Source organism: Myodes glareolus, chromosome 13 (assembly GCF_982192425.1).
Source record: "Myodes glareolus chromosome 13, mMyoGla1.1, whole genome shotgun sequence".
Classification (NCBI taxonomy): Eukaryota; Metazoa; Chordata; class Mammalia; order Rodentia; family Cricetidae; genus Myodes; species Myodes glareolus.
The window spans coordinates 13,903,607-13,915,942 of record NC_142038.1 but is presented as its reverse complement, the minus strand read 5'-3'; the positions used below and the strand labels follow the sequence as shown (position 1 = coordinate 13,915,942).

At 46.1% G+C, this 12,336-nt stretch overlaps 1 protein-coding gene across 2 annotated transcripts in view; it reads left to right on the top strand.

The window, feature by feature from the left end:
• The window catches only part of Myo5b (myosin VB), a 279,116-nt gene that overhangs the window by 207,118 nt on the left and 59,662 nt on the right, over window positions 1-12,336 (top strand). For both annotated transcript variants that reach the window (XM_048419435.3, XM_048419437.3), the window contains exon 17: window positions 298-384. In XM_048419435.3, the coding sequence (XP_048275392.3) occupies window positions 298-384 (87 nt within the window). The remainder of the gene's footprint in view (window positions 1-297; window positions 385-12,336) is intronic.

The following is a 12,336-nucleotide window of genomic DNA, read 5'->3' as shown; positions in this document are numbered from 1 at the left end:
AGGCCCTTAGAAAGCCTGTGTGGAAGGAAGTGCTCAGGGCAAACTCTGGAGAGTGGACAAGTGGGCAGGCCTCAGGGAGGCAAGGGGGCAAAGAAAAAGATGGGATTAAGAATGTGCAGTCTTAAGACCGCTAGCATGGCTCCTCCGCCATTCCTCTGAGCTTCACCCCGACCTTGTGTGTGGCCATCTTAGCTGGTGGTCGCAGGTGTCTCATGTGCTGCAGGAGCAGCGTGCTTTCTCTCTCTCTTGCTCTCTCACCTGCCAGCATCCCCTTCACGGTGTGTATTTACTTGACAGCTTTGACCCAAAGAGAGCCGTGCAGCAGCTCAGAGCCTGCGGAGTGTTGGAAACCATTCGGATCAGCGCAGCTGGCTACCCATCCAGGTAATGTCACTGATGCCCTCCTTGGGCTCCTGGAGAGCAGCAGGATGTGGTGCCCCCATGAGCCATGGTATGTGCTGTCAGCCTGGTACACACCCTGAAGACCCAAACAGGAGGCTGACAGAAAGGATTTCAGCCTGACTTGAAAACATGGAGTCAGCAGGACCAGGCTTGGGGGGAAGCATCTCAGATCTGGGTGATGGGCTAGCTAGAGCTACAAAATGGGCTTCTCAAGTCCCATCCTTCATCTTTTCCCCCATTGTATTGTGGCAAAATATGGTGACAAACTATTTACTGTCTTTATTATTTCAGCTATACAGTTCAGTGGCTTTAAGTGTAGCTGTTCTTACAGTCATCTCAAGAATTCCTTTAATCTTGCCAAACTAAAAGAACTCAAGACAGTTGGCTGTTTTAGTCTGTCTCCCGTTACTGCAACAAAATGTCTGAATGAACAAGACTCTTCATGCAGACTATGTTTTCAGACTGCCTTATGTTGGTCACAGTTCTGGTCTGAAATCTCAAGGTTATGAGATTTGAGATAATCTCAAATCTTCCTTGGTTACTCAAGGAAGGAGTAAGAACATTGTCCCATAAGAAGTGGGAGAGTAGCTGAGGTTCCACCATCCCCTGAAGGTCAGACTCAATTGGCCTAACAACTTTCCCATAATCCCCCTTAGCCCTGCTTGCCTCATTGTTTCAACACCGCCATTCTGGAACCAAGCTTCTAGCAGAGGAACCTTCATGGGACAAACCTTATCACACTGTGGCACTGCATTCCTATTGCTGCCCCAGCCCTTGCAGCCGCTCCCTCTACTTCTCCCTTTGCCCAAAAGACATTAAGTCTTTTTACATATTGTCTTTGGGTGAACTCTAGATGCTTCGTCTAAGTGGAATGATGTGGTACCTGTCCGTCTTTGTGACTGGCCAATTTTCTTGTATTGTTGAGGTTCTGTATTGCATTTTACATGTGATAGAATTTCCTCTTTGAGGGAGTGGAGAGTGCTCAGAGGTTAAGAGCATTGACTGTTTTTCCTGAGGTCCTGAGTTCAATTCCCAGCAATCACATGGTGGCTCACAACCATCTAGAATAAGATCTGGTGCCCTCTTCTGGCGTGCAGGCATACATGCAGACAGAACAATATATACATAATAAATAAATGAATCTTTTTAAAAAGGGTTTCTTCTTTGAGAAGAGTGTGTTAGCACACTTAACCCGTTGTCTCACCTAGTGTGGGCCTCTTCACCTTTCAGTGTGAAATCAGATCTATTGCAGAAAGTACTGCTTCTCTGAGCTAAGAATAACTCTGGTGGAGACTGGGGAGATGTTGCTCAAGAGTTCTGGCAACCCAGCATCAGAAGTATCATCACTGCTAGGGGCAGAGGGCACCAGAGACAGGCAGATCTCTGGAGCTCAGTAGCCAGCCACTCTAGCCATTGGGTGAGGCCCAGGTTCAGAGACCATGTCTCTAAGTGAACTAAGGAAAGAAATAAGGTGGAGAACAATCAGGAGAGGCACCCACCGTTAACCTCTGACCCTTCTGTGTATATCTGCACACATGCACACACCCACATGAATGCACACGCACACCCTACACACAAACAAAATACAGGACTCTCTCATGATCTGGCCTGTGTTGCGGATATACCCCAGAACCACATGACAGCCTGGAGAAGCCACACTAAGACCGTGACTCTCCTCTGCTCACTAACCGAGGGATGGAGAATGGATGGTTACTGCACTAGCTCTTCCAAAGTCATATGGCACACGTAATGTCGTGGAAGTCAAATGCCTTCTGCTGTCAACCAGGACTGGGAAGAGTGGTGTGGCTGCCCTGGAGTCTGCTCATCAGATCCACTGCTCTGAGATCTCTCTCTTTGGAGGTTGGAGGTGCCAGCGTGGGGGTAGCCCAGGCCTCCCTCCTCTCTGCATCTGGCACTTTCCCAGGCAGTGGAGCAACCAGTCTCATACACTGTGGCTAATTACCCATAAACAATTCCCACATGTCAGGCTGGGAAGGGAAATCGCTGATAGAATCAGGGATTTGCACTTGACCTGCGAAGTGTGAGAATGGTTGCTAACCTGCAGCATCTAGGCAGCTTTTCCAGGCCAAGAAGGTGTAGGCACTTGTTTAGGGTAATGTTGAAGCACATGATCTTCCCCTGAGAAGCAAGAGGCAGTGTCCTGGGGGCCTGTCTCGTGTTTCCATCTGAAGGTCAGAGCAGAAGCAGTTAGAGACTCCGCCTGCTTTCCTGTCTGTTCTTGCAGTATCTGGCATTGCCTTTTGATTGGCACAGTAGCACTCTGGTCTGACATAAGCCATTTGTTTTCTCATTACCCCTGCTGTTTTTCTGTGCCTGCCCCAGGCCCTGGGTTCAGACTCTACAGTTCCATTCCTAGGGAGAACTGGAGGAGGGCCTAAGAGCTTCCAAGTCACGTTTTTATGAGTGTTGCTTTCCTGGCTCTTGCTTCTGCTAGGCTCCCAAGACATCATCTAACAAGAGAGCATCTTTAGTGCAGCCATAATTAGCCTGCTGGTTCTCAGAATTGTCCATGACTCATTAGTGGCCAGCAAATCAACTGAATGGGCTGTGGCCAGATTTTCCTTGAAAAACTTAGCTTGGAAGAGAGGATGTTATGGCATGACCACATCTCTGTGTTATAGGTAGAAAAGACATAGTGTTACCTAGCATGTTTCTCAGTGAGGCCCTCAGAAGGACATGGGCTGCTGAGTCACCAGCCAGCAATCAAGTTGGTTCTAGAATCAACACCCTTTTGCTGGTGCTGTGTCATTTCCCAGCAGTACTACTCCAGTCAGTCAAGTGCTCCCCTTCAAACAAAGGCTATCGTCACACATCCTTGCCTGTGTGGGAGCATAAGTGTCTGAGGGAGTGTGAGAAAAACTTCTCGTTTTCTTTTTGTGAAATCCCTGTAAGTGTGTGGCCTCAAGTCAGCATCCTGAAGTTCCCCAAACTCTGCGGGCTTAGTTTACAAGTTGTATAAAAAGGTTCGGTGGTGTTGCTCAATGGGGCTGTGCTTGCTTTGTATATATACAGCCCTAGGTTCAAGTCCCAGCACCAAACACACATAGTGTACACACACACACACAAACATTATCTCTCTCTCTCTTTCTCTCTCTCTCTCTCTCTCTCTCTCTCTCTCTCTCTCTCTCTCTCTCTCACACACACACACACACACACACATACACTCGAACTATGTTATCTCAGGGATCACTGCTTGGAGGTATTGTGTAAGAAGTTCAGGGAGGTGGGTATGCTGTGCCTATGCTGTGTATGACCTTAATGAGCAGACAAAACCTGAGGTCGTCATCTCTATGGATAATTTGGGAAGTGTGTACAATAGGATTGTGTAAAGCTATGAAGGCACAGGAAAAACATGTGACAATGAGGTAGTCTAGGACAGATAGGGCCAGTGGGAGAAGACCTGTCTCAGTGAAAGGACCCACCTATTTTAGCAGGAGCTTTCTATATGAATTATTTCATGGTAGGACAAGTGACTTTCAGAAGCTGTCACTCCAAAAGTGTCTCCTTGGACATCAGGAGGAGGATAAATGTGCCTGACATGGTTGACTATATGTCGTCATGGTCACGGTTCTGCATCCACCCGCTACCTCTGATCCACTGGCTGAGATCTCACACAGCCTTGCCACGGGAAATCATAGTGACAGAGAGTGCCACCACATTCCTTCAGCGTTTGCTGGTGCAGCACAGCACAGTCTGTTTTCAGGGTGAACGGGGGGAAGGTTTGTTTCTGGGGTCTCGAGAGCTTTATGTAGAATGAGAACCACCTTCTGCCTCTGTAGGCTGCTACTCTCCCACAATCTCTCTCCATACCTCTCTGGGAAGCTTCCAGACCTTTGTGGGAAGACACCGCTTCCCACCAGGCACTCAAAGCTTGAGCTGTTTAGGAAATGATGCACACACAGGTGCAAGGATGTAGTATGCACGGGAGAAGCTGGGCCTCTCAGAGGAGTGAGCCTTCAGCTGCGCCTTGAAGAGCAAGGACTCAGATTGACGGGGCGATAGCAGGAGCTGTCCCTCCATTGGTGGCAGGCATTCTCTGCCAACTTCGTGCCCTCTTGCAGCTTCTGGTCTGTGATCACTCTCTGGGTGTGCCCACCTTCTCACTCGGGCAGCAAAGAGGACCCATGCATCTGACTCTTTAGCTCCACACTGAAGAAGCGTTGACGGTTCAGTCCACCTAGCTGCAGGTAGAGCTGCTGCCAGCAGGGCTGGCATGCCACAACTTGCTGGCCTCTTCCAGCCCACCTAATAGATATCTTTTCCTGTGTGCTATTTGTTCCGGAGCTCTTTCCAGCAGGTAATTGTGGAGTCTCTGCGCCTGTTCTTTTTGTAATTACAGGTGTTGTAGAAGGTGCAGGGAAGAAAGGATGTGTTTCTGGTATTACAGGACATGTTGCAAAAAGCTATGGTTTAAATGCATGGACTTGGATCCAACACTTGCTTCCCATGTCCTACTTGCATTAACACTAAAGGGTCCAAGAGAGGTGTCCCTTCCCAAACTACCATGGAAATGCTACACTAGAGAAAGCAGCACGTTGGTTAGTGTTGAGATGGAGTTGCATCACCCGTTCTATTGCAGGTGGACCCTAATCCCCTTTCTTCCCCCTGTCCACACCAAACTCCAGCATCCAGCATGCCATTGTGAGCCAGTCATTCTGTCGACCTGACTTGAGGAGACCTTCACAGGACCAGAGGGATTTGAGCAGATGGGGATTCCCCTTCTAAAAGGATTTCCCTCCCCAGCTGCTGAGAACTCACACAGGGGAATGATTTCCTTTGAGTTTGCTTGTTAAGTAACTGCAGAGCGTTTCCCAAGCCTCATCTGTCAGTGGGCTCCTGTGATGGGAGAATTCCAACTTGTAACATCCTCCTGTGTTTCTCTTTTTGAGTCACCAAAAAATGAAAATATGAAAAATGAAAAGAAAGGGCACAGTCTAGGATTACAGACAACTGGCGACTCTCCCATGGAGTTCTTTCAGGGTCTCAAGCCCTGGAAGATTCTTCCACCCAAATGATACCTTGGAAGGAATTCTTTCTGCTATTTGAAAATGAAGGCAAAATCAGCACCACAAAATTTCCCCAATCTCACCAGTGAGAGTAAGTGTGGCACGGTTGGCCAGCAGCAGTGTTCTGGGTTTCCCCCTCTCCCACAGGCTTCAGGGTGCCTGTCTACTCTTATCCTCCCTGAGAATTACAGCTCTCTAGGAAGCTGACTTATAATGAAAATGTGCCATTGAATTCGAAACGCTGTGCAGTAGCTAAGAAATATGCTCACCGTAAAGAGCATAGAGAAAGATGATGGATGGATTGTGTAGGACAGCAGCTCCCCATGGCCCTGGTTCGCGTGTCTGTGCAATTAACCATCTCCAGGCTCTCTCTCAGCTTTGTAACTGAAACAGCTGTGAGGCAGATGCTGCTCAACCGAAACAGGTGTGGGAGGACTCCCCAAACATTCAGTGTTTGTACAAAAAAGCCAAACAAAACTGCATGAACTCAGTTCTCATCCTATTCTTGGAAGCCCTGTTTTTTCATCTTGAGATAGGGTCTAACTTTGCAAACCAGATTGGCCTTGGACTCATGTAGAGCCTAAGCTGGCCTCAAACTGCTAGCAATCCTCCTACCTCAGCCTTCCAAGTGATGAGCCTATAGGAATGTGCCACCATAAGCAGTGCTTGCTGAAAAGACTTCAGCTTTCCTGACTTTACCTTTCCCAACCCAGGTGGAAAAACTGGTTTAAAATTATGGAATTAGATGGAGGTCAATCACCTCCTAGATGATCATATTTGAATCACACGGTTGCTGCCTTTGCTCTTAAACTTCTCCGGAGAGTGTATAGAGCAGAACTTAGCCCAGGACGATGTGGTTCTTATCTCTGACTGTTGCAGCTTTGTCTGTCCTTCTATAGACTGGTGTCTGACCCAGCAGTTCTCAGTCTTCCTAATGCTGCAAGCCTTTAATACAGTTCTTCATGTTGTGGTGGCTCCCAACCATAAAATTATTTTGTTGTTTCTTCATAACTGTAATTTTTCTGGTATGAGTCATAATGTAAATATGTGATAAGCGACCCCAAAGGGGTATCGGTCCACAGGCTGAGAACTACGGCAGTGGTTCATAATCAGGCCAGTACATCACAGTCAGGAGGGTCCCATCAAACTAAGAAGGCAGCAGTTCCCTTAGACCTATGAAGTCAGGTCGGAGACTGGGCCTCAAGCATTTGCAGTTTGACAGGTTTCTCAGTGATTTAAAAAATATTTCCATTGGTGTATTGTGTTGAGGGTGGGTTTTTGTTCCTGTGCTGGGTTCACATTTAAGGCTTTGCATATACTATATAAGTGCTCTACCACTGAGCTATATCCCCAGCCCATGGTTTTTTGAGACAGAATCTTACTGTGTAGACCAAGCTGATGTCAAGCTGGAGATCTCTTGCCTCAGGTTACTGAGTGCTAGTATAGAGCCATATACCACTATGTCCAGCTTCTCACTTTTTTGTTTGGTTTTGTTTTTTAATCCCCCTACCAGAAAACCATTACCTGTATGTAGGTACACGCTGGCCTTGCTAAACTCCAGCCATCCAGTGCCATCCAGGCTACATTAGGCCTGACTGGGTTTCCATGAGGTCTCCTTGCTTATGTCATACAAGAGACTACAAGAGGCTTAGAGATAGCAACAAGCAATTGTCTCTCCCTGTACCTTTAACAGAGCTTGAGAGCTGGAACCACATTGAGACTAAGCTTGTACTCCTGTGGGAAGCCAAGGGCTCTGGGAGGTGGTAGAGTGGAATACAGGTTTATTTGTGAAATAGTTAATATACTGCAACCTTTGCACTGTTTGGGGGACTCATTCGGGGACATTAGTGCTGAACCACAAGGACATGTGTCACCTCATGAAGGTCACTCACATAATCCATCTACTATCAATGTCACCCTCAAGGAATTCAGTGATTTTTATAAATCAAGCTTGTACAACCTTCACCACTCCCTAGCTCCATGATATTTTCATTGTCCTGGAAAGGAGCTGTCCCTCCTCATCCCCTCCTTCCAAACCCTAGCATACACTATTCTGGAAGATTTGCCTGTTTAGGATGTTGTACAAAGCAACTAGAACTTTTAGCTAACTATACATGGTTCCCTTCACTCAGGACTGTTTCCAAGGCTCATCCTTTATACTGCTGAATGCTCATTCCATACATATATATAAATAAAATTGGGTATATATAACCAATTAGCTGATGACTCCTCCATCAGCTAATAGACATTTGGGATTTTACTTTACAGAAAGCATGAATGTTGCTAGGAACGTGCCTATACACGCTTCTTGGGTTTTGTTTTCAGACAGAGCTGCATTATGGAGCCCAGGTTGGCCATGAACCTGCAATCCTCTTGTCTATCTCCCAAGCACTGGGATGTGTGCCACATGCCTAGCCATATACGTGTTTCTGTGGGGACATCCATTTTCATTTTTATTCGTTATGTAGCTGTCAGGACAATTGCTGGGTTTTATGATAACTATTTACCATTTTGAGGGCCTGCCGTTCTCTCCACCAGCAGTAGACAAGGAGCCCCATAACCACACACAGTCATCAATGTATATTCCTGTCATCTGGAGCCTGTTAAGTGCAACCTCACTGTGATTTTGGTTTGTGCTGCAGTGGCTCATGATGTTAAGTCTCTTTTCACATGTTTTAGGTCATTTGTATGAATTCTCTAGAGAAATGTATGATTGAATCATTTGTGTGTTTTTAAATTGTCTTATTTGCTTGTTGCATAATGAGGGTTTTATTTTTGATACGAGACCATTATCAATCATATGTAGATATTGTCTCCAGTTCTATGATTAGTCTTTTTATTTTCTTTATAGCATTCTTTTAAATGCAATGACTTTTCAGTTTTAATGAAGTCAAATTTATCTACTTTTATTCTTTGGTTATTTGTGCTTTAGACATCATATCTAAGAAATTGTTGTCTTATCCAGGGACAAAGGTTTGTACTAAGGTTTCTTCTAAGTGGTTTAAAACTTTCAGTAATCCATTTTGAACTAGCATATGTATGGTATGAGATAGAGATCCAATTTCACTGTTTGTTTTTGGGTATACTGTTGTCCCAACACCATTCTATGGAAAGATCACATTGACTCTTGAGCTTGTCAAGATGAGTGGTATCACTGATATCTTATAGATGAGGAAACAAATCCTAGAAAAACTGTGATTGAATCAAGTCCTCCCAGATAGAAACAGTTAAGGGTGTGTTTGCCCTTGTAGTGGCCAATAGTCTAAGTTATCCCTCTAATCCTACCCTGAAGGATTCTTCATAGTTTTCTCAAGGGTCCTTGAGACCACTGACCATGGAAACTTCTTTGTGGTCTGACATCATAGGGACTGACTTGGAGCATCACACCAAAGTCTGTCTCAGGATGCAATCTGAGGATTTATATAATCAAACCAATATCCTCATTCATAGGGGGAGCAGCTTTGGCCAGCCTATCTCTCCTGCTTGCCCCAGTTCACTGATAACTCCGTTCACCCCACTTCACAGATGACCTTGCAGGCAGACATTCTTCTGCAAAATGACCTCACATGATGATGGTCAAATCCAGTGTAAGGCTCCAGATGGGAGCCAAAACAATACTCCAAGGAACCATTTTCTGTGCCATTCACAGCAGCTGTGTTATCCCTCAAGGCCTCAGGCCTAAGGAGCTCATTTCTAAGAAGGCCTTTCTCCAGACTGAAGGCTCTGATGAATGCTTGCCTAGTCTGGAAGCAGTCACAGCACTTGGCTCTTCCCACACACTCAACTATGACGGTTTAGCCAGGCCAGAGTACAGGTGAAGGAAGCTATTTCTGAAAAGGAAGCATGATGTTGAAGACTAGAAAGCACAGTGAGGCACCCAGCATATGCATTGGGATCCAGGGAGAAAATCAGAGCTAAGGAAGTGGGGGAACCTACCCCCAAAGTGGCTGATGCACTGTAGAGCACTGTCAGGAGCTGGTCCTAGTGTCAGAGTGTTTTGCATTTGCTACTAATATGAGACAGAATTCCATGTCACACCATCCTCAGAATGGATGCTTTACAGCCAATGAGGCACAGTGCTGTCCCAAGTGAGAGAAGACATAGCATGGTCACCTGACTAGGAAGGGTCCACATGACTGCAGGACACCAATGGCTGCTTGTTAAAGTCTTCTAAATCAAAACTAACGCATATTCCATAGCAAATGCTTTTGCAGAGATTGAAAGCTTTTTGTTGTTATTCCATGTCTCAGTGAGGGAGAAGTGATGGTCCAAAGTTGCAGTGTGCCCTCTGTTGTATGGGATTCTCCTACATTGAAGAATTAATACCCTAATCCTTAGCGCCCCCTTTAAAAGACACTTGCAGAAAAAGTTTAACCTGGAGGGTTCAGCCATTTGAATGGTCAATAAAATGCTATTCAACTATAATAAGCAACTGGTTATAAAGATGCCCCACAAAGGCAGGGAGACTTTTCTGTGAAGGGTTTCTCACTAGGCACTGCAGGTCCATGAAAAGGGGAACCCATGTTTGATCCTGGACTCTGCAGTCAGTGATATTTCTAAAGGTGTTATGATGCTAGACCTCATATCAGACCCACATCTTAGTCTGTCTCCTGGGAGAATGAGCTTCTTCCCAAGGTCAGGGATTCTCTTCTCAGCATCCTGCTTTTCCAGCTTCACCACACCACCCTTTCCTCATGCAGGTGTGTCTCAAAATGTGTTTGCAAGTAAAAAGGATGGGTGCCTTGAACAGGAAGGAACATACAGGAAAGCTTTTCCCAGCACCCCTGGGATGACTCATTGGCTATGAAGGCCCTAGTATGTTCTGTGGGTGAATGAGATGTCATGCAGCCTGGGCTTTACCTGAGTCACAGCGATGGCCAAGGTCAGAGCCAGGCTTCCAAGCTCGTTGCAAACTGGCTTTGGCATCTTTGCAGCCACATCTCTCCCACCCTCATAGTTTCCTTGAGTTGTGGATCTGTCAGCAGTAAGAGGTTTTCAAATTAGAAACATTTAAGGATTTTTGCCCAGCTCAATGCTGTCTTAATTATTTCCCATCAAAACTGTGAGCTCACAGAGACAAATAGTAAGTACACAAATAACCGTGACGCAGAATTCGAGAGGTGCCCTTCAAGAGTCAGGGGAAGCGGTTGGGAGAAAGTACCCAGCAGCTTAAGGGGAAAGCCCACACCAAAGCCTTACATTCTGAGATATATGTATTAATGGGAGGGAGGGAGGGGTGGCAAGGGACCTAGACTCCACCCTAGTCTAACCCAGTTACACTGGGTTCTTAGCCAAGTCCATCTTTCTCTAGGATGGGGCCATGGCAGAAAAAGCCTAGGAAAGCATCAACAAAGGTAACTAAATAAAATGTGCGTCTGATTTGCATTTAGCTAGGAAAATAGTCTTACCCTTTTCTTCTGTAAGGTAGCTGCTAAAGACAGCAGGTAGTCCACCACTGAAGGGAGGGAAAGTTTCTGCCCAACGAGTAGAATGCAAAGGAAAAGGGGACCCCTTTTCTGGTCCCTTGATAGAGTCCTCAGGGCTCTGTTGCTCTCTGCCTTCCCTCCTTAAGAGAGTGCAGGCCAGTTTAAAACCAAGGAGTGTAAGACAGAGTAGATTAGTGATTGCCAGGGCCTGGCAAACCTCAGAGTTATGAGTTCATTTGGGGGTTGTATGTTCTGGAATTGAATACTGGGGATAGTTACACAACTTCATAAATACATTGAAAGTTATTTTAACCGTATAAGAGTAGATTTGGGCTGGAGATATGACTTAGTAACTAAAAGCACTGGCTGCTCTTCCAAAGATCCCAGGATTGATTTCCAGCTTTCACGTGGCAGCCCACAACCATTTCTATAGCTCTAGTCCCACAAAGATCCGATGCCCTCTTCTGACCTCTGCAGGTACCAGACACATTTGTGGTGCACAGACATGCATGTGGACAAAGTACCATACACATAAAAAAAATCTTAGAAGGATATATTTACAGCACATGACATCCCAAATGCTTTTGCTTGTTAAAAAGGAGCAGAATGGGGCCAAGTGTGTGAATGAACCTGTGGTTCAGCATTTGGGAGGTGAAGGCAAAGGAGATCCAGAGCTCAAGACCTCAGCTGCTTGGTGATTCAGAGGTCAGCTTGGGGTACATGACGTTCTTTCTCAAAAAAGGAAAAGAACCATCTTTAGCCAAGTATCTCATAGAGGGAGAAATACAGCTAAGTAGAAATGTCCTTTTGTTATTTCTACTTACATCAGTCTCTTTCCCTCCAAGGCCTAGTTGCTGTTGAAGCAGAGGAACTGGGGGGTGGGGGGTGGCACTTTGAGTGTAATATGCCCTGCTATGTCGAGGGTTCCTGGAACCCCAAAGTACTCCTTTCTCCGAAGCTTCTAAAGGACTTTCTGTATGAGCAAGAGTCCCTGGAAAGGGACACAATCTGTTCGCTCTCCACTAACACTTGAGCAGGTTGGTCTGAGTGACTAGACAGTCTCTGGGCAAGGCCACCAATGATAGAAATGGCAGGTGACTCACCTCAGTGAATGATATCTGAGCAAACTACCAACAGCCTGTCCCTACTGACCAGTGTGCAGCCCCTTCCTGATGTCTCTGAAGGGACAAGCCATCCCCACTCTGCAATGGCCATGGACTTAGAAAGATGGGGGAGGCCTGTATGACCTCCTGATGAATTGAGCTATAACTCCAAGCCACCTCGGATGGGGGCTCATGTTATTTCTGCCAATGCATGAGGAGGTCATGAGCATTTCTGAGTCAGGAGGGTTGGAGCAGTGATGGGTATAAACCGGAACAGCTCTCCTGAGGAAGAGCAATCCTGCTTCGGAGACTGCATTTGTTTGTATGTAGCCAGTCTCAGATCCCAGGAGTGATGGAAGGTCTTCTAATGACCACCAA